Source organism: Terrapene carolina, unplaced genomic scaffold (assembly GCF_002925995.2).
Source record: "Terrapene carolina triunguis isolate 2854851 unplaced genomic scaffold, T_m_triunguis-2.0 Scaffold136, whole genome shotgun sequence".
NCBI classification, from domain to species: Eukaryota; Metazoa; Chordata; order Testudines; family Emydidae; genus Terrapene; species Terrapene triunguis.
In genome coordinates this window covers 3,256,077-3,277,139 of record NW_020664487.1, presented here as the reverse complement: position 1 = coordinate 3,277,139, position 21,063 = coordinate 3,256,077, and the positions used below count along the sequence as shown (strand labels likewise).

General features: G+C 47.1%; 1 protein-coding gene across 3 annotated transcripts in view; it reads left to right on the top strand.

Moving 5' to 3' along the window:
• SEPTIN11 (septin 11) overlaps nucleotides 1–21,063 on the top strand; it is a 70,655-nt gene that overhangs the window by 32,939 nt on the left and 16,653 nt on the right. For all 3 annotated transcript variants that reach the window (XR_002908112.2, XM_024199920.2, XM_024199919.2), the window contains exons 2-6: nucleotides 4,567–4,681; nucleotides 10,243–10,438; nucleotides 14,351–14,537; nucleotides 16,678–16,839; nucleotides 19,953–20,049. Coding sequence is in view for 2 of the 3 variants with exons in the window: in XM_024199920.2 (XP_024055688.1) it covers nucleotides 4,567–4,681; nucleotides 10,243–10,438; nucleotides 14,351–14,537; nucleotides 16,678–16,839; nucleotides 19,953–20,049 (757 nt within the window). In the remaining variant the exon portion in view is untranslated. The remainder of the gene's footprint in view (nucleotides 1–4,566; nucleotides 4,682–10,242; nucleotides 10,439–14,350; nucleotides 14,538–16,677; nucleotides 16,840–19,952; nucleotides 20,050–21,063) is intronic.

Below are 21,063 nucleotides of genomic sequence, written 5' to 3'. Positions count from 1 at the left end.
GAACTGCAACAGAGAAAACCCATGTTTACACCAGGATAACGGGGATCAGAATGCCGGGATTTCTTTCTAGTTGAAAAAAAACCTATCACTGTAGGTCATATTGACAACTTTCCCTCCCAAAGGCAGGAGTCTTTCCTATGTCCATTGAACAGGTTTTATGTAAGTGTATCTGAGAGCAGAATCTAGCCCACTGACTCCAATGTGACATACATCACGACGGCTAATTACAAGATAAGTGAGGCCATCTGAGTTGGCATCTTCGTGTTTAAAATATTTGTGCCACACCCCACTGAATCATCCTCCCGGTCTTATAATTATGTGCTGAAATAGTCACACTTACTGCTCCACTGCAGCGGCTTCCTTTCCAGGCTGATAAAATCTGAGGCCACAAACTATTTTGCGCTAGAGGAGTTTCCCAGCAGTTTTTGTCCACCCCACCCCCTTCTCCAGAGTGGGGCGAGGGCCAGTGACTAAAGCACAGTTGTGTAGTTTCATGTATTCGCTCCAGTTAATGCAGCTTGGTTTGGTTTCTAAATAGCAGCAAAAGTGGGGAGGGTAATTCCCGAAGTGGTTTTCGGCCCCATGGCAGATCTCACACTGTTGGTCTGGATCATTATGCAGGAAGCAGCTCTTCCCTGGCCTGGCTTTAGGGTGGAGTTTTTGTCTTCACGCTGTAGTAATCCTTCCCTTCTCTGCTGATACCGGTCTGGGCTAATAATCCAAAACTGCCTGCCTGTGTTCCTGGGATTCCTAAGGGTCAGTAATTGGGACTTCTGGATACTGATCGGGGGAGCTATATGCAAACACAATGGACCACCCTGGGGTTCAACATTCAGAGCCAGATCCTCAGCTGGGGGAAGTTGTTGTAGCTCCATTGACAACCTGTGCTGATTTACCTCGCTGAGGATCTGGCTAAAGTGCCTGAACAAGGACCACAAAACCATTTCAAGAATCTTCCCCTCTCCATTCCACCCTCCCAAGCTCTTTCACTGGGAGCACGATAATGAATGGCATTGGCCCAGACTGTACCCTCACCCTGCTCTCTGGTCCATGCGCCTTCCCCTCTGTCCTGTCCCAGTTAAAGCACACAGGAACAAGCTGGCCCAATGTAGAGAGGAAAATAGATCCAGCTTCTTCTTTGTTTAAGCTTAATGCATCGGCTTCAGCATTAGACATTGTGCCAGTATGGACTCCTCCCTTTCTCTTTTCTCTGCTCCGCAAGACTAATGGCTGTCGCCATTGGCTTTCCCCAGTTACAAATGGCGGCTAATGTCTCCTAGCACAGACCAGCCCCCTGTAGGCGTCCCGGTGCACAGCAGAATCGGTCGCGTTTCCATGCGGTGTGAGCCCGTTTGTCCGGGGGTGTTCACACTCTGCAGCACCGGTGGCCCCATTGGCATCTGGTTCTAACGCACAGAAAGGCAGACGTTTTTAAAGTAGGACTCCTATGCTAGCAGGGCCGGTGCAAGGAAGTTGCGCGCCCTAGGTAAACTGCCAGCTTGCGTCCCCCTCCACACCCAGCTAACCCAGCCCCCCCCCCGGGGAGCCCCCCCCCCCCGCGGCAACTAACCCCGCCTGGGGAGACCCCCCTCCCAGCTCACCTCGGCTCCGCCGCCTCTGCTGAGCACACAGGTGCTGCTCTAATTCTCCTCCCCTCCCAGGCTTGCGGCGCCGATTGGAGGAGAATTAGAGCAGGGGCTGTGTGCTCAGTGGAGGAGGCAGAATGGAGGTGATCTGGGGCGAGGAGCGGTTCCCCTGTGCGCCCCCCTCCCCGTTACTGCGGGCGGCCCTCCCCGTGCGCCCCCTGCCCCAGCTCACCTCCACTCCACCTCCTGGCCTGAGCGGGCTTTTAGGCGCCCCCAACCACTAGGCGCCCTAGGCGGCTGCCTAGTTTGCCTAAATGGTTGCACCGGCCCTGCATGCTAGTGAGTAGAATTGGCTGGCTCTGCGGAGAGCACCAGCAGCAAAGAGTGGCTGCTGATTGGCTTTGTCCTCTCCTTGCTATGGCAGGGAGACAGTGGCTCTGGTGTTCCCTGCTCGAGACATTCCTGCCAGTAGTTACCCTCGGAGTGCACCCCCTAATGGGAGATGTTCAGAGGACAGGGGTGTGGTGAGGATAAAAGGCATTTAATGATTCTCTGCAGCTGAGGTACTAGAGTGAAGTGTGATTGACAGATACCTGCATTCTGGTATTTGAGTTGGGGGTGGGGGGGGGGGAGGTGGCTTAAAGCCAGCAAACCCTTGGAAATGTAGACGAGGCCCTGGTCTCTCAACCCCTGAGCAATAGGGCTGTTTGTTTCTGGGTGGGAAATGGGCATAGGAAAGGTCAGTGACTTGCCCCTTGTTGCACAGCAAATCCCTGGCAAATGGGAGAATAGAACACAGAGCAGCAAAGAAGGATGATCCCTAAGAACTAGATTAAACACCGTTTCTCTAAGGACTTGATCCAAATCCAGTTGGAGTCAAGGGAAAGACTCCCATTGAGTTCGGAGGGCTTTGGATCAGGCCCAGGCTGTACAGGATTATAATTTAGTTGCAAACATATAACACACATTGAGTAGCCCCTATGCAAATATCTGGCATTGGAAAACATTGAAAGGTCCGAAGTCTGGGGCACCCAACACGAGCTGCGGGAACGACACCTTTTTCTGTTTCACGGAGTTCTGTCATCTGTTTTCAAGGCATTTGAGTCGATGTGATTTGGCAGAAGAGCGAACTAATGTGGCTGCTTTTTCTAGACTAAAATGTAAGTTATTACACAGCTGTTGTGGAAAACTCTAAATATAACATTGGACCTGCTCCAACTCTTCATCCGGCCAGGTCTCTGCTGGTACAATAAACCCCATGAAAATATCGGTTGGTGTCTTTCAGTTCAGGGTACCCGACCAAGCCAGCAGAGGCAAATGGATGGGGCGGGAACTACTGGTTAAACCTTCCCAGGTGCTTAAAGTGACCCTGAATGAAGACTTGAATACGTCTGATTTGGGTGACTGTACTTTTCCTTCAGGGATATGGAACATGAGATGTGCTCTGTACGGGAAATTGTGCGTCATGTGAAAAAGCCGAGGGATGACGGCCCTGCTTTCTCACCTTACGCCGATGTTGTGCGTAAACCAAACCATCCAGAGAGTAACGTGCGCATCGGCCTTGTCAGAACGACACAGCCGAAGCCTTTCAAAGCCGGCAGGGATTTAGCTGGCTTTAGCGGCATTATCTGCACAATGTGAACGATGTCCTGCTGCTGTCGTAAAACAAGAGTCCGCGCTGAAGCACAAAGTGTCCCATTTCTGCTACGTTGCTGTGCAGATTAGTAGAATTCTGGGAAGTTCCTTTTTCCATGACAAATGTAACGGAATAGCCAGCTGGGTTCTCCACTTATTTAAATCAGGACTAATGACATTGAAGTCAAAATCCCAAGGGGCCAGTTCGGGGTAGCCAGACTTCAGCATGATCCAGCCACAACCCCTTCTTAGTCCAACACCCCCCCATTGAAGGGTTGCAGGGGCAGTGGTGGAGAAGCTGCCTATAGTGGTTCTGAACCAGACAGGGGAAATCGTCAACAGGGAAGAGGTAACCAGTTTCCATCGCCTCTGCATCACCGGAGCTGCCCAATGGTAACAAAGCAAGGCAGAGAATCTGTCTCGCCAGGTGCATTGTAATGGGGGCTCATCTGATCACAGCTAAGATTGCAGCTTGGTCGGGTGTGGTCACAACATATTTAAAAATTGTATTAAGATGTTAAAAAAAAAAAGTGAACAGAGTTTGAGCATAGAAGTTTCTGGTTATCAGGGAATAACGTACAGATTATCGAGGGTGCAAAGTTTGGTTTATGATCAGGTGGCATAAGGAATACATAATCTGCAATATCCCCAATTGGGGGTAAAAGGTTGATGCGTCAAAGTACAGGCATTGAGATATGAGGGTATGAAGTTCATAGAGTGGCTATGTTCGGGTGTGGGGTATAATGAGTGGATATGATGAGGAGGATGGATTGACCCTCATTTGGTGAGATTTAATGTTCAGGGAGTTTATGGTTCCAGTTCATATGATCCAACGGAGAAGGTCACTTGATCCCTTTCTCATAGTGGGAGAAAGATATCACTTTGGCTCACGCCTACTGGTACTGTCCGTGGCAGGTGATGTACTACTCTGAGTGAAGTCCTGCAGTACCTAGTTGTCTGACTGTGTATGTCACCTCCTAACTTTTTTCTCCTATGGCTACAGGAACGTTGGAAACTTGGGGCACAGGACTTCAGTTTTATCTTCTGCAATTTGCTAATGTTTGCTGATCTGCCAGTCACGGGCACAGAAGAACTGCCTACTTGGTTTGGGGGCATTGTAGATAGCTAACCCCACAGTAGGGAAGGAAGACATCTGAGGATTGGGAAGGAAATTGAGAATCTACTCTCTCCCTTCACTCCTGCCCTCAACCACCTTGACTAAAAGGGGTCCCAGGGAGAGATTATTCTGCTCTCCTTTGAGAGTGATTGGTATTCCTGTAACTTTCACCTGCGTACCTTGGTGCTCTACATCTTGGTTACAAATATTTCTGTTTGGGATTTTCAGAATGACGAGCTTCGAAACCTGTCCCTCTCCGGTCATGTGGGCTTTGACAGTCTTCCAGATCAGCTGGTCAACAAATCAACCTCTCAAGGGTTCTGCTTCAACATTCTTTGTGTTGGTAAGTGATGCTGCACTGCTGAGCAAATGGTTTTTCACAACAAGGCATCATGTGACAAGAAAATTATTAATTTAAACAAAGAGGGGGGGTGTGTCTGTGAGTGTGAGAGAGAGTAAATAAACACAAAAAACCCTTCCATTCAGTGCTGTGGTGACGACGCAGGAAAGGAAACAGAACGCCAGGTTTGTTGGTAGCCAGAGAGCTTCAAAAGCCTCAAGCAAAAAGCCTCTCAGGAAAAAACCTTTCCTGGGGTTTTTATTCTTCTCTTTACTTTGTTTACAACTTATCTGAGTGGTTACATTCTTGCCCATTCAGAAGGCAGGCAGTATACATGAGCATGAGATTACAAACCCATCTCTTAAGCGCGTGGACAGCCAGCTGCAAAGATGATATCATTGTTGCCAATAAGTTTTCCAAACATAGGCGCTAGAACAAGGTCACTCCCGCCTTATTGCCAAGGGAACAGTTTGCCGTTCTTCAAGGCTTATAATTAGGGAGCAACACATTCCTACAATTCAGTAACATGGATGAGACATAAACCAATAGGGTGAGCATTATAAAAGGGAACCAGGGAGGATTGATTTTCCACTAAGTGGAAAGCCTTGATTTTAATCAACCATGTGGCAAAATAGTTTTAACATCTCGGTCGTCTTCAAAATATCATCTAAAGTTGCTCAAACATTGAATGCACTTCTGTGCACAAACAAAACCCTTAGCTTGGCAGAACGTTCCATAAACTATCTATTTCCATTGCTCATGTGTTGAAGCAAAATGTTTTCTCTTTTCTGATTAACGACTTTAGGTTTATTTTTTTTTAAATGCTTTGACTGGGGCTTTCATGTCCTGTTTAGAATATTGTCCACAGTGCAGTTTCAGCTATCTGAATCCACATCTGGCTAGCCAGACTAGACTGTACTCGCAGCATTAGGGGTTCAGGAGCTAGACAGGAGAATGAGCATGGGGAAATATGACCAGAGCAACCGACCATTGCATGAGTCCCTTAGCAGCATGAAGCTGTTTAAAATTCAGCAGAGAGCTTCCCGATTAGCCAGCACTTGGATGATCAAAATGGCATAAATTGCTTGCTTTTTTTCCTTGTGCAGTAAACATTCCTAGCCTAGCATGACTCAATTTGTCTTCATTAACGTAGCAATTTGCTCCACGTTTTTTCTTTTTCAAAATGTGCCGGTCAACTTTTGTTAAGCTCCAAATAGAAATTTCACACACACGTTGCTGCTATTGTCCAAAGGAAGGAGAAAAAAAATTGGCAGCTCTTTGAGGGAAAGCGCACAATTGGCTCCTGCATGGTGACGTAACGCTTCTAAATGTAGCATGTCTTGAGCCACAGAGAACAGTATGCAATGATGACTATGTTTGCTTTAGCAGCTCGCCATCAAACACCGCTCTAGTGATTTACAATAGAACTGTTTAATAATAGTAATTCCATGCACTGTGCATTCCTCAGGGGGACCACATTGAGCTGATTTGTGGCTATGATATAGATACATATTCTTAAAAGCCTTATTGCTTTGAGCTTTGCGAGCTGAGATTCCAAGCTGCTCTTGGTTTGGAGAAAGTATTGCTTTCCAGCCGTAACAGTTTGAGAAACTGGCAGCTAAAACCAGGCAGGGAGAGAAGCAAAAGGGAAAGCCAGATGGCTATGAGAATGACATGATTTTAAGGCTTCCTGTATATCTTGCAACTTTCCAGGATAGGACCGCCTTGAAAATCTGTAAATCCCAGCATTTCTAGCCTCGATGGTTACTGGCCCCTTCAAATGATGATTGATCCCTCAAGCTAGGAGTGGGCTTTTGGACACGGGTCCTCGTTTAAATATTGCAAGTTTTAGGCCCAAAACCAGTGTTTCATTCCCTGCCTGTATATCTTTGCAAGCACCAAAACTTATTCATATGGCCTGTGAGTCAATGCAAGAAAAGCAGGAGTTGTGGTATTATTCCAATGAGAGAACAATAATGAATAGGTGTAGAGATCTTAGGCTCCCTTGGTGGAAGGATTATGGCTAGGAGCAAATGGTTCAGCTAGAAAGCTGAGCATGCCCAAAACAGCCTTCTGAGGGCTAGAATGAAACCCAAGGTGTACAAGTCTGGGTTCAGCGGGGTGGTGTGATTCCTACCAGGAGCAGCTCTGCAAGTTGGGACCCTTCCTTAGAGCATAGCGAGGAGGCGAGGATCAGCTGCTTAGAGAGTAGGCTCTCAAGTATTAGGCCTGGTCCACACTAACCCCCCACTTCGAACTAAGATACGCAACTTCAGCTACGTTAATAACGTAGCTGAAGTCGAAGTACCTTAGTTCGAACTTACCGCGGGTCCAGACGCGGCAGGCAGGCTCCCCCGTCGACTCTGCGTACTCCTCTCGCAGAGCAGGAGTACCGGCGTCGACGGCGAGCACATCCGGGATCGATTTATCGCGTCTAGACAAGACGCGATAAATCGATCCCAGAAGATCGATTGCTTACCGCCGGACCCGGAGGTAAGTATAGACATATCCTTAGTGTTGGGCAGGCTCCTGGAATGCGGGCTGTCCAGTGCTAGCGCTGAATGGGCAGAGACCCTGGGTGTGTCTAGCGTGCAATGGCTGGGTGCGATTGCCACCGGAGCCAGCAAACCCCAAGCTAGCTTTAATCTAGCTCGCTCGGTTCCCAGTGCTGTGAAGCTATGGCATGCTTCAGTGCAGGCTGTACAAACCCATCTGGGTCACTGGGTAATTGCGCGTGGGGTTAGCCCACACTGTTGTGGCATCACTGCTCCAGTATCCAAGCTAGCCAGATGAAATCTGGTTCAGGTATGTCGGCCGTAGCTGCAGTCACAGTCCGTGATTGTAGTCTGGACGGACCCTCTGTGACTCAGTTTGAGTGTCGGTTCAACACACCCTGTTCTCATGGAACCCAATCTTTCTTTCCATAGTCCATGCCAAATAGAGACCATGATCTTCTTTTTTTATTTAAAGGGGACACTGTATCACTAAATGTGAAAGGAGTGGACCATGGCAAATAAACAGGTCCTTAACTTAAAAATAGGCTGATCATCTTTGGTTATTAAATGGAAACAGCCATCACAGACGTGTTACTCTTTGCTGCTGGCGACTCTTACAAGGAGGTCTCACATTACCACTGTTGTTTTTGTGAAGACACCATTCCTCTGTACTGCCTTCCATCAAGGTATCTTAGTGGTGACCTGAAAACAAATTGGGCCCACACATTCCCTTTTTGCTTCTTTAATATATTAAAAATGAATGGTCTTGATTTTAACAATTTTTCTCCCTTTCCTGCTCGTGTGTTTACATTAGAAATTCAGGTCTAGTCTGCCCTGGAATGCTCTGTGATAACCAGTGCAATGATGAGGTCACAAGAGTGAAAGTTGAGCATTTGAGAGAAGAGATTGGTAGTCAGAATCTTTTTTTTTTTTTTTAAATTCCTGGTTTCTGTGGTTTGTTTTTAGTTTAGTTTTGTCAATACCTACTTACTGTTAACTTCCATGACTAACATTTTGGTTAAAGGAATTCTTTAACGGAAGGGAGTGTTGATTCTTTACCAGTGTGTTAGTGCTCACAATGAGCAGGTTTTGAAGCCCTCCAGCAAAACTAGAGAAGACCAAGTTTTGCTATTCTTGTCCCCTTTAAGTTTAAAAAGCAAGTAGAAAAACAGTTTCAAGAACAAAAAACAAACAAACCCCAACCTTGTCCTTCTGTAAACATCAGGCTTGGAAGAATTAGATTTTTATTGGTGAATGACACACACGCACGCACGCACCCCCCCCCCCCCCCCCCCCTTGCGAAAAAATATTTCCATTGATGACCATTGAAATTTACAGCTAGGCAAAGTAAGAAAAATGCTGCTTCAGAACTTGTTTGATTTAAGGTTATTTAATTTGTATATTTTGACATGCAGTGTAGGCAATTTGTGTGTTTAATGGTTGAAAAACTTTATTTTTTTTAATCTTAACGTCTGCTGTCGTTAAATAATTGTTGTCTGCCCCCCTCCCGTAACTTTGCGGAACTGTGAAAATTAAAATAGATGAAAAATGAAAACGATGCTTAAATAAACATCTATCTTATCCATCAAAATTATAAATAAAAAAAATTGAATTCTGCCAGGCCTAACCATAAATTATCTAAAACTGCACACGCCCGATTTTTAATATTATAATCATTTGCCTTTTAAGTTACCTTTTAAGAAATAATTTGCTTTTCTATATATCTATATGTTGGCTTCGTCATGAATGCCTCAATCCTGCAGTTAGATCTACATCCAGACTCTGAACCTACGCAGAGCCCCATTGACTTCAAACAACATATAATTACTGATTTCTGTGGGGATCTACGTGGATGCGGGGGTTTGCCTGCTTTGATTTGATTGCCACAACAGGACTTAGACCAGCGATATACACCTCCCTCCATGGGACGCACATGTCATATAAACAGTGTGTGAGGAGTGTCTGGGGAAAGAATTAACTTCTTCATGAGTCAGTAGAGAGGATATTACATAGCCAATCAGTCTAGTGTAAAAATAATCAGCAATGGCAGAAGAAAACACAAAGGAAAAGCGTACTTAGGAATGTAGGATTTGCCATATTTACATCTTGGGTCTAGCAAGTCTAATAACCTGCTTCCAGCAATGGCTGATTCCTGCTCCTTCAGCGGAAGGCGACCCTTGCTTTGCCCCACCTAGAAAACTCACCTGGTCCGTTGACCGATGCTGCACATTTCGGCATCCTACTCAGCCCACCACACTTCCAATCTCTTCTCTAAGTATACCTAGTCCAGGAGGCCTATAAAGCCTAATTCACCCTCTCCACCCCCCGAAGAGGGGTGTTAACAAAATTGTTGTCAGGAAAGTATATTAACCCTTTGCCCCTCCCAAAAATGATGAAACATCATTGTGCTCCATGCTGTTGGCTGGTTACCTAAGTATTTGTGGTATCCCATCCTTTGTCTGTACATTGTCTATAACTGTAAACGTAACCCAGTGGTAAGTGTGAGTGTGTGTGTGGTGCTCCCCTCTGGGCCCGATCCATACAGAAATGGGAGTTGGTTACAGGTCTCAGCCACAGAGCCTGGCTCAAGCGGTAGAAATTCATACGTGTAGCTCTAGTCTAGAGGTACCTGGTGTCTGCCAAACTGGCGGCCATCGCATAGTGGATTGGGGCGCTGGCTTGGGCCGAGCTTCCTTTGATCAGAAGATGTAGGTAGTCCAATGATGAGCGTATCTTACAGATCCTCCTCACTGCCTGATCTTCAGGGGAAATGAGTCTGTTACAACCCCAGCAAAAGCTCAAGCTGTCGCAGCCCATGCTTTTAGCTCTGAAAGTCCCCAGTTCAATCCCCGGTGGCTGACCAAGATGGCAGCCATCTTATAAGGCATCTAGGCCTGAAGAGCTTATCTCGCTGTCTGAGAACCATCTGCTGTGTTTTTGGTGCTACAGAAGTAACTCTGTCTGTCCTGTCTGTCTGTCTGTCTGTCTCTCTGCTCTAAAGAGAGCTTTGGACAGAATGGTAGGGGAGCGGAGTGATCTCTAGCTCTAACACATTCTCTGTCTGCTCAGGTGAAACTGGCATTGGCAAGTCAACCTTAATGGACACTCTGTTTAACACAAAGTTTGAAAGTGACCCAGCCACCCACAACGAGCCCGGTGTGAGGTTGAAAGCAAGAAGCTATGAACTCCAGGAGAGCAACGTCCGTCTGAAGCTGACCATTGTTGACACAGTTGGATTTGGAGATCAGATTAATAAAGATGACAGGTAAGTTGCTTTTACATAGGAAGGGGGGCTCGCACTGATCCATCCTCAGGCCGGAAGGGCTTGAACGTACTACTACAGGAATGGTATTTAGTATCCAATGCCCTTGAGGACTGCAGCGTCAAACCTGGTGCTGTAGTTGGGTTTAGTGGCACACTGATTTAAGGAAACGGCGTAGTCCAGCAGATAGAATGCTGGACCGGGACTCAGGAGACTTGAGTTCTATTCCCTGACCTGCTGTGTGACCTTGCGTGAGTCCCTTCAGCTGTCTATGGGTATGTCTACACATCAAAGAAAAACCCGCAGCTAGCCCGCCAGCCGACTCGGGCTCAGGCTGCGGGGCTGTTTAATTGCTTTGTAGACTTCTGTGCTCAGCTGGAGCCTGGGCTCTGGGACCCTGTGAGGTGGGAGCAATGAAACAGCCCCGTGAGCTCGAGTCGGTTGGCACAGGCCAGCCCTGGGTGTCTAGTTGCTGTGTAGACACACCCTAAGCCTCTATCTCCTCCCATCCTTCATCAGTCTGGTCTATTTAGAATGTAAGCTCTTCAGGGCGGAGACTGTATCTTCTTATGTGCATGTGTAGTGCCAAGTATAATGAAGCCCTGATTCTGATTGGGGGGGCCTCTAGTCACTGCTGTAATAGGAATAATAATGCAGAATAATAATGCACTGGATTGTGGAGATTTATTGTGCCAAGCAAAAGTCCAGTTGCTTCTGAAAACTGTTGGTTTCACAGATGAGCGTATTAAATTGTGCAGTTTAGTGTAAATTAATTTGATCTAATTGTATATAATTTTAATTTGTATTAAATAATATTACTTAATTAGATAATGCTTTGCATGGTGAAAGCACTGTTTAGTCATCAAGTAGGGAATCCACGCCACAGCCGTGTAAAGCAGGTAGATACTATCACTCTTTGATGGATGGGAACCTGATATGGTGAGTGAAGTGACTTGTCAAAAGGTCATTCAAGTCAGTGACAAAGCTGGGACTAGAATTTAGGCATTCCTGACTCGGTGTTCGTTCCTCCAGACCTCAGCAAGAGAGAACTCACCGATCACATGGTTCTTAAGGCCATGTTGGGATGAGGATGGGTTTTAGTTTGGATGCAGATTTTCCCGTTTCAGACTAGAAGTAAACGTTCTGCATGTACGTTCCAACATACTACGTAGACTATTGTTTAGTATTTCCAGGATGCCCAACTGCGCTGTCCGAATAGACATTCATACACTTAAAAACACGTCTGCCTTCTCCTGGGATCTCCTAATCCCAGTCAGTATTTTAAGATTGTTGGGCTCGTCTTAATATTTCTATCCCTTGATGGAAAACTTCTCGAGATTCTTGGCATTGGTTGGTTATTTTTGGTTTTGGAAAGCCATTGCCGTTTTTAAAAGCATCCCGATTGGCTGCGAGTGCACCAAAATGCTGTGTGTGTGTGTTGTGTACTATCCAAGCTTCGCTCCTCCTGCTCTGCAGCAGCTTTTAACTAACGCACCGTGTGCCTTCCTGCAAAGGAGAAATGAAAAGTGAAGTGTGTGTTGACTGTAGGCAGCTCTGTGCTTTGAGCGATGCCATATGCTCTCAAGCTAGAAGGAAGGCAAGTCAGAGAAGGAGCAGGTGTTCAGCATGGGAACACGGCAGCTCGTTACTGCTGGGTCACTTTGCATTGGATTCATTGAACAGACAGCAAGAGCAGGCAGTATTGTGACTGGAGTCCCTCAGACTTCACTCTCCAGAGCTCCTTTAGAGAGGCAGCCATGGTGTGACGGGCATAGGAAAGCCATTGTTCTAACTCTGCCGCAGCACAATCCGAGACATGTCGCCCGTGACTACAGCAACGGGGGCTACCAGATTAGGGCCTTCCAGACCATTCTGGTGACCCTTTTGTACAGCGTCTTCTCTAATTTCGGACCACGACAGGCCCCAAGCAGACAGCCACAACCAATTTTACAATACGCTATTGTCTGAGGCCTCCTTGGATCCTTTGGGGATCAACACTCAGACAGTGTTACCCAGGGGATGGAGACTGGAGGGAGGACTGGGTTCTGAGCATTCCTAGTGAGATGTTTGACAGCTGTTTTGTAGCCATGTGGTTAACAGTGCTGATCACAGTGCGCCCTGCGCAGGTGGTTGTTAGATCACCTGGGCCATATTCTGCACCAATCTCCACTCCAAGAGGTAAACCAGGGAGGAATGTGGTGTATCGCAAATCCAATCATGCACTGCTGCATACAGCCTTCAAACAGCTGCCCTGCAATCTGGAGCCGGACGTGGTTCCCTGCTCTGGATTCAGATACAAGATGCATTTCTGGCTATCTGCGCAGGGAATGTTTTCAGCTCCTCTGCCTGTGACCCCTAATGGGCTCACCTTCATCCCTTCAGCTGTTATCATCATGAGGCTGCTATGAGACCGCAGTGTCAGGAACATCTCTCGGCTTTGTGCTCCCGTCGCTTCTTGGAGTGTGTTTTCTTGGGCCCGAGACTGCAGGGAGATGAGATGGCAGGAAAGCAGCAGAATTTCAATGCAACTCCACTTAACAGAACAAACACCCATTCCTTGCATTGCTCTCTGGTCCCAAGGCAGGTTAAACAGCAGAACATTTAACAAGGTACAAGGGTCTGCTCCTTTTAATCTGGGCAGTGTCTTCTAAATGGCTGACTCTAATTTCAGTCTCGAAGGAGCTCTAAAATGTGGGATTTTATAAAGCAGGGATTTTGAAGCAATATTTCCTGTGAATGTAAGTGTGTTCAAATCGGGGACCTGCTAATGGGCCATAGCTTTTAAAGCCCGGGAGGGAGCCAACCAGGGAAGGGGGAGGGTGTGAAAGTAGGCGGAGCCATTATTTTTGCTGCAGTCTGGCAAATGAGGCCCAGAACTTCAGCTGGTGTAAATTGGCCTCATTCTGTTGAAGTCGCTGATTTACAGCAGCTAAGGATTTACTCCACTGTGTCCAACTGACTGAGTGAGTGAGTGCACATTAGCTGCAGGAAAGATTGTTTAATTGACTTCATTTAAAGTTTTCTAACCAGCGGATAAGAATTTGGACAATTGCTCTCTCTTAGCATGCACTGTTTGGGGGAGGAGGAATCCAACGAATGCCTGCTATTCAAGGGCCTGATCCTGCAATATGCTGTGGGTTGCCAACTTTTGTCGTCTTTATTGGGAGCTAGGGGTGCTCAGAACCTCAAAGGATCAGTCCCGAACCTATCGAGTTCAGCTTTAGGCGGGTGGTGGCTAGCCCTCAGCAACAAGCGGTTTGAACAGCACTAACTACAGAGCTGGGACCATGATACCCTTCTCTGAAAGCGCAGTCAGTTAACGAATCAGATCGCATTGCACCGTGACGGCATCTCCAGTAAAGCTGTCAACAACAAAAAACTACTATTAGCTTTGCTCTGAGATCTAAACTCCCGAGAAGCAGTTATCCCAGGTAAGTCTCTCTTCCCTCTAAAATACCAGCCTGGAGTTTGGAACAGCTGGTATTTTTTTGGCATCACACGTATCTGGTCTCTCTTGATGATGCAGACAAGCAAAGGGTTTGTGCTGTAGGGTGTGTCGAGGAAGTGTGTTCTTCTCTGGGGTAGATGGGTGTTGTGGCCTCAGTGATTTGAAAGCCCAGGATCTCTTCAATCCACCATAGCTGAGCTCTTGCATGATGCGTTTTCTTGTGGTCTAAGGTAAAACACATGGTCATTCAGAAAGGCGTGTGGGCTGGGGATGGGGCTTGGCTCCAGTAGAAAATCTCGTGGTGACCATGAGGGTGGTTGACGGCAGTGTCTTAAAATGAGACTCTTTTCCCCTCCCTCCGCCCCCCAAAAAAGCAAGGAGATTTCATGTGTGTCTGCCAGTTAGACTGTAACTTACCAATAGTGAATGCCCTAATCTGAAAAGAACTGTTCCTTCCAAATTTTCAGCTATAAGCCCATAGTCGAATATATCGACACTCAGTTTGAAGCCTATCTGCAGGAGGAGCTGAAGATCAAGCGTTCCCTGTTTAATTACCATGACACAAGGATTCACGCCTGCCTATATTTCATCGCACCAACGGGACACTCGCTGAAGTCTCTAGACCTGGTCACTATGAAGAAGCTCGACAGTAAGGTACGCACTACCCATGTCATGCCCCTGTAATGCTCTCCTGCTGCCACTTAATTTGGCGACCTTGCCAAGGATCTAACAAACGGTGTGTGGAAAATACCCATTCTCTCTAGCAGCTGTGAATGGATAAGAGTGCAGAGAAGGCTTAAAAGAGCTTGTCAGATCTCTAGACAGCAAGAGCAGGTTAGCACTAATGAATTTCTAAAGGCTCTCACCATAAAATGGTGCAAAAAAAATTGGGCAAAAATCTGGGTTCTTTTTCATCCAAACTGGTCCATCATGTCCAGTTAGAATGATAACATCACCCACTTTATTCCACACCAGCTGCAAATGAGCAGCAATCCTGAAACAGGCTGCTGCAAATGAAGCTGTAGTGTCTGCTCTCAAGGACGGCCCTCCTTTCATACTGATAGAGCCACATTTTTGGCATTTGGGGGTCAAAACTCCCCTGTGCTTTGCTGCAAATGCCCCCCTCAAAGCCAAACACTATTTGATATAGTTGATCAGCAATTCTGCACTGCAGGCTAAACAATCCTTACTGATGATGCAGCCAGTGGATCGAGCGGTGGGTGGGGGGGGGCGCTGATTTAGCCCACAGATGGGTAAAGAGAAGCTCATGTTCAAATGTTTCATGTTCAAGAGCATCTTTTAGTATTGAAAAGTTAGATGAAAACCCAAGCCCACTTGAAAGGAAGCTGGTATTCCTAAATACTTAAGTGCCCTCTGCCCACCAGCACTGTGACATGGTCAACTGCTTGCATTCTGGTTTGAAATTCGTGCAGGACAGTAAAGCAGGTAGCTCTTCATTTCATATGCGTAGAATGTTCCACGTCTATTGAGTGACTCTGGTGCCCGAGAGCCTTGAAGAATTCCTAACAGGTTGCCTGATGATGTGGGTAAAGCTTGGAGTCTGCTTGTTCTGTAGTTGCAGAGATTTGCGGAGAATTTGCCTGTAATTGGCACTAGTCTTAACTTTTCCCTGGACAGGGATTAGTTGCTGTTACAGGGCCATCCTCAGAAAGGAATTAGTTTCTGTAATTGAAGAGGATTTTCAAGCACTGTAGTTAAAATGTCTCCACATAGGTCAATATTAACGACTTCCTTACTGTAGCAGCATTTTATATTGCCACAGGGCAGAATGACTGAAGGAAGGCTACTAATCAGCCCTAGATCACACCTCGCAGTATGGTCTTTTCAGAGCTGGTTTAAAAGGCACTGTGTAGCAAGAGCTACATTAACCTATGGCTGTGGTGAGCTGGATCGGCCAGACCCTTGGGGGACTGTAAGCAAGTTACAACAGCCAGCAATCTAGGGCAAGAGAGTGACCAAGAAAGGATACACAGATGATCTTCATTTGTCACAGCAGAGCTGTGGCCTGCATGAAGCCCCCCTGATTCCTATCGCCCCATGGTCCTCAGCCAATGTAAGTCAGTTTAGCTCCATCTGAGGATCTGGCTCTGTGTCCAGTTTGTCCCTGTATGTACTTGAAGTTTGCCAGATTTGGTGCCACTCCCCTAGGCAGTATATAGGGGGTGCAAGCTTCTTTAATGGGGGAGAGGGACAAGGTTGCTCATTTCAGGCCAATGCAATACAGGGACAATTCATCTCTGTCCAATCCCTACACCTTGTTCATCTGATCTGAACATTTCCTTTCTACACTAGGCTGTAGAGGTGCTCAAGGATCAATCTCTAGGCTGTTTTCTGAAGGTGAGCCCTAGAGTAGTTAAGTCTGCTACAGGTCTGAAGAGGATGAGTGCCTAGATGGTAATTTCCTTTGGAACTGTTTGGATAGTCTGTGACACAGCATTTTCTCTCCGCCCTATTTAAAAAAGTAAACCACTGCTACAGAAGAGGAAATAAGTGTTGCCAAATTGCATTTGACTTTGAATGGAGCTCTTCTCTACACATGAAACGCGATTGGCGCAATCCTGTCTCAGCCAATGTTGCTTGCTTCACACCACACCCCCAAAAACATCAAAAGAATTGGATGGACCGGCAATTCCTGTTCTAGTAGAAAGTTTGTATTGCATGACTGCTTTTATGTGCCATGTTCTTTGTCCTCTTCGGGTTGAATATATTGAGGGAGGTGTCCTTTATGAGGCCATTGGCAAAGTAAAATGCCAGCGCTCTCTTTGCCTTGCAGGTTAACATTATCCCTATAATAGCCAAAGCTGATACGATTGCAAAAAACGAGTTGCATAAATTCAAGAGTAAAATCATGAGCGAGCTGGTCAGCAATGGTGTCCAGATCTATCAGTTCCCGACAGATGAAGAGACAGTGGCTGAGATAAATGCTACAATGAGCGTAAGTATTGTGTTTTTTTTCTGAACCCATCCATCCCCCACCCCCAGGGAGGAGGAATGCTGCATCCTTTTGCTTTTCCCATTGAAACTCAAAGATGAGCCAATAAATAGTTTGATGGAAGCCCCTCTCCACTCTGGTCTGCAGGACTTAATGGAACGGGGTGGGATTGGGCACTGATATTTATTTTAAAAATCTTGAAAAAATATTTCTTCTCTGCTGATCGTGTCCTTTCCCATGTGCCTTTCCCCTTACTAAATATTCCTATCCCCGGGGGGCAGAGTGATGTAGTGGTCAAGGGAGAGGACTTGGAGTGAGGCCTCCTATTCCCACTCGCGGCTTGTTGCTGGGTGATCCGCTTCACCTTCCTTTGATTCAGTTTCTGGAGGAGGACTAGAATCAGGCAGCTGGTGCTCTGGTCCCGTGTGGAGCAGTTCTGGGTGGTGCGGTGGTTAAAGTGGTGGGGACTGCTGGCAACTGACCTGTGCTAGCACGAACTGCACCAGTGGTAGCGATAAGAGAGATTTAGGGAAATAAAGCTAGCGTAGCCAGGCCTTTACACAAGCGTTATGCAGGGAGAGATGAAGTGCACCCTGGGAGGCTTGTTTGCAAAAGCAAAGGAGGAATCTAAGCCCTTTGCCTCTAACAGTATTACAGTAGCTCATAGAGGCCCCCAACCAAGATCAGGGCCCCATCGTGCTAGGAACTGTACATACGCATAGTGATCCGGCTGTCCGAGGGTAGGGACGCCCAGAGCCATGGGGTTGCATCCCTGCCTATCCTGGCTAATAGCCATTGATGCACCTATCCTCCATGAATTTATCTAGTTCTTTTTTGAACCCAGTTATTCTTTGGTGAGAGCAAAAGTTCAACACTCCCCCACTGCTCTTCCTCAGGTGAAGCCCAGGGCTGACTGGCTGCTTGGTATCCTGGAACACAGATTTTATTTGTTCTGTTTTTTGGCAATTAGAACCATTGTCTTGAGGAGATCGGCCATTTTTGCCATTCTAACAACTTAGCTCATGGTTACAACCCGGGCGGCCTAGAATCACGTTAGCTGTGCTTGGCTGAGAGTATGTTTCTAGCCACACTTAGTGCAAGAAAACTATTTCTATTTTGTTATATTTAAAAAAAAATATATTGAAGTTTGTTTCTTGGGAATTTCTCTGGTGCCCACTGCTGTATTAACAGCGCCTCACAAACCTTAAGGGCTATGTTGTGTCTAGCTGCCTTCCCAGAGCCACAAGCTGAACCTGGGCAGTGCCTTAAACAGAAGGCTGTCCTTGCTGTCTGTGGTGCCAGCGCTAAACTGCAAGTTGTCCTCTGTGGCTCCGTCCCGGAGCTCTGGTCATGGAGTTGCACAGTGAAGTGACTGAGGCTATGTCTTCTCTGCAGCTGGGAGCAAGCATCCCAGCACAGGGTAGACCGACATGCACTAGCTTTGCTGGAGCTCAGGGGTAGCATGGGCAGCGACTTGGGCTAGCTGGCCAAGTACGTACGAGCCCGCAGCCCTGGGTACGTACTCGGGTGGCTAGCCTGAGCTGCTGCCTACGCTGCTGCTGAGCTAGCGTATGTCTGTCGGTCCGGGCTGGGAAGCACTCTCGTGGCTGCAGTGTGGATGTAGCCTGAGAGTTTGGATGCTCCAGGAAAGCAGGAGTGGGTGAGCAGAGTGAAATCTAGCCCCTGTGTCCCTGGGGCAGCAAAACTCCGAGAGGGAAGGGGGCGCAAAATCCCAGTGGGTGCATGCCTGGCACAGTGCAGAGCCCAGCCCTGCAATCAGTCCGCATGGCAGCGAGGAAGGGAGGGGAGAGGCAGGCGCCTGGGGAGGAGAAGCACATCCTGCTTCTCTAACTTGCACCCCTTTGGGGCTGAGCGGAAAGGCCAGTGGGAGTTTGTTTTAGCGAGGGAGCTGCAGCTGCTCCATGGCCAGGCAGGGAGAATTTCTCCTTCCATTCATCTGCCCCGTTCTTGGCTTGGCTGCCCAGGCACTGGTCTCTGGACTCGCCCCTTGGTCCATACCAGCCCTTTCAAAGGACAGACTATGAAAATACCACCTGGCCAAGCTCTCCCGAGGCTGGCGTGCAGGCCCAGCTTCCTCTTGGCAGGGGTTTTGTGCATCTCTTCCAGCTGCCGGGACTGTCTGAAATCCCCTTTCAGGGCTTTGATCAGCTGCCTTCGTCCTGGTCTCTCTCCTCCCTTCTCCCAGAGCAACTGGGTGGTGGGAAATGTCCTCCCCCTACCTTCTCCCCACTCATACTCAGGCATGATCTCTGGCGCGCTCCTTACTGGCTAGCACAACTGGCCATAGCGGGTCCCAAGTGTGCTGCTGCTGCAAATTAACACACACCTACCCGGTAGGAAGCCAGGGATGAATTGTGAGGAAGGCTGCCTCCAGGGATGGTGCAGTTTACACACCACCTCTTGCTTAGGGCTGTGTCTGCAGTCACAGCCTAGCCCTTTGCCCGGAAGATCTAACCGTTACTTCTAGCTACTGCAAATGGCTGAATTAAAAGGCTTCGGCAAACATTTAATTTTTAACTTGGCCCCTTCTTTTGAGAAGCACAGTTGTTTTTACTGTGTGGCATTTGATTTTTTTTTTTTTTTTTTTAACATTCAAATCTGTTTCCATTTTGATTGCCTTGTGCAAAGGACACCCGTACCGGGTTTAACATTCGTATGGTCCTCCGATAGACACACAGAGAAAAGAAAATTAATGACTCTCCTATTTGCAGGATTTCATCTCTGTCCCATCTCAAACAACAGAGGGGTTAAATTTGTTATGAAAATGAACATGTTGGGTATTAAGCTGCAGTGAAGCGCACTGACCTTTAAATATCAAGTCCATGTTGTAACGAAATGCAAGTGCTGTGGTTTACTAGGACTTTTTTGTGGGAGGTGGCTCATTTGCTTTAGATTTTTCCTATCTGAAGTCAGAGCATGCCTCTGCTCTAGAGCCTCCATTGATCATCCAAAGACACCAGCTGGATTGCAAAGGCATTTTAGAAACTTGAAATAAAAAATCACAGCTGCTATAGTAAATAGAGTTTTCTTCAAAAACACTCCCTGGCAAAGCAACACAGGAAATCGCTAATCTCTTTGTCTCTTTGCTTTTGTAGGTCCATCTTCCATTTGCTGTTGTTGGCAGCACTGAAGAAGTGAAGATTGGCAATAAGACGAGCAAGGCCAGGCAGTATCCATGGGGGGTTGTGCAGGGTATGTCCAAAGAGAAACAAAAACTCCTTGTTTTATGCCATCCAGTTTAAAAACAAAAATTGCTGATCTGTGGAGGCTGCTTGGCCAATTTCTGCCCTTGGGCAGTAAGAACTTGGCAGTGGTCAAAAAGGCCATTTAAAAAGCAAAACAAAACAGGGTTTCGTAAGCACTTCTTAAAGTTGAGTTTTGTCTCTTGGTCACTTGTGAAAAGCGTGAGCCTACAACCTGACTGATCTGGGGAAGAGCAGGTTAGAATTCAGAGACGTTAGCAAATATTTCATGTGTCACTTATTTTTCTTTTTTAAATGGTCTCTTCTTATGTGCCTGGCATTTCAGTGCCAGCAAACTAACTCTGAATAACAGGGAATGGTCAGCCAGTTGAATGGTTTGCTTTATTTTCTCTCTCTCTCTTGCTCGCACATGGTGGGATTTTCAAGGAATGCAGCACTTGCCTCACTCTTCTCTGATGAAAGTCAATGGGAGTTTTCTCATTGATTGAAATGGGATCGGAGTTAAGCAAATGCTGAGTGCTTGTGAAACTCTCATCCAGAAATTCTAACAAAATGCCAAAAAAGGCCAAATTCTCCCCTTGGATGTGCTGGTCCCTCTGGAAGTCATTGGAAGCCCCACGTCTACCTGCGAATAGAACTTGTCTCTGGGGGCATGTCTACACTGCATGCTAAGCCTGGGTGTGTGGGAGTCGGGCTTGTGGAATTGGTGCCTCCACACCCACACTTGAGTGTCCACACTGCATTGTAAACCTGGGCTTACAACTGCTGGCCCCGGGTCCTCAGGCTGTGTGCGTCCATGCTGCACTACTCAGACCGTCTGACTCGGATCTGCAGCTTGAGCTGCGTCCACACTGCAAAATGACAGGCTTGGACCCAAGTCTCAGCAGGAATTGGGCTCTGACCCACTGCCCTGGCAGGGTTCACGGACCCGGGTCCTGAGTTCTTGCTGATCCGAGGTAGACTGAATTGTGTGTGGACAGAAGGGGAGCTTGGACTCGAACCT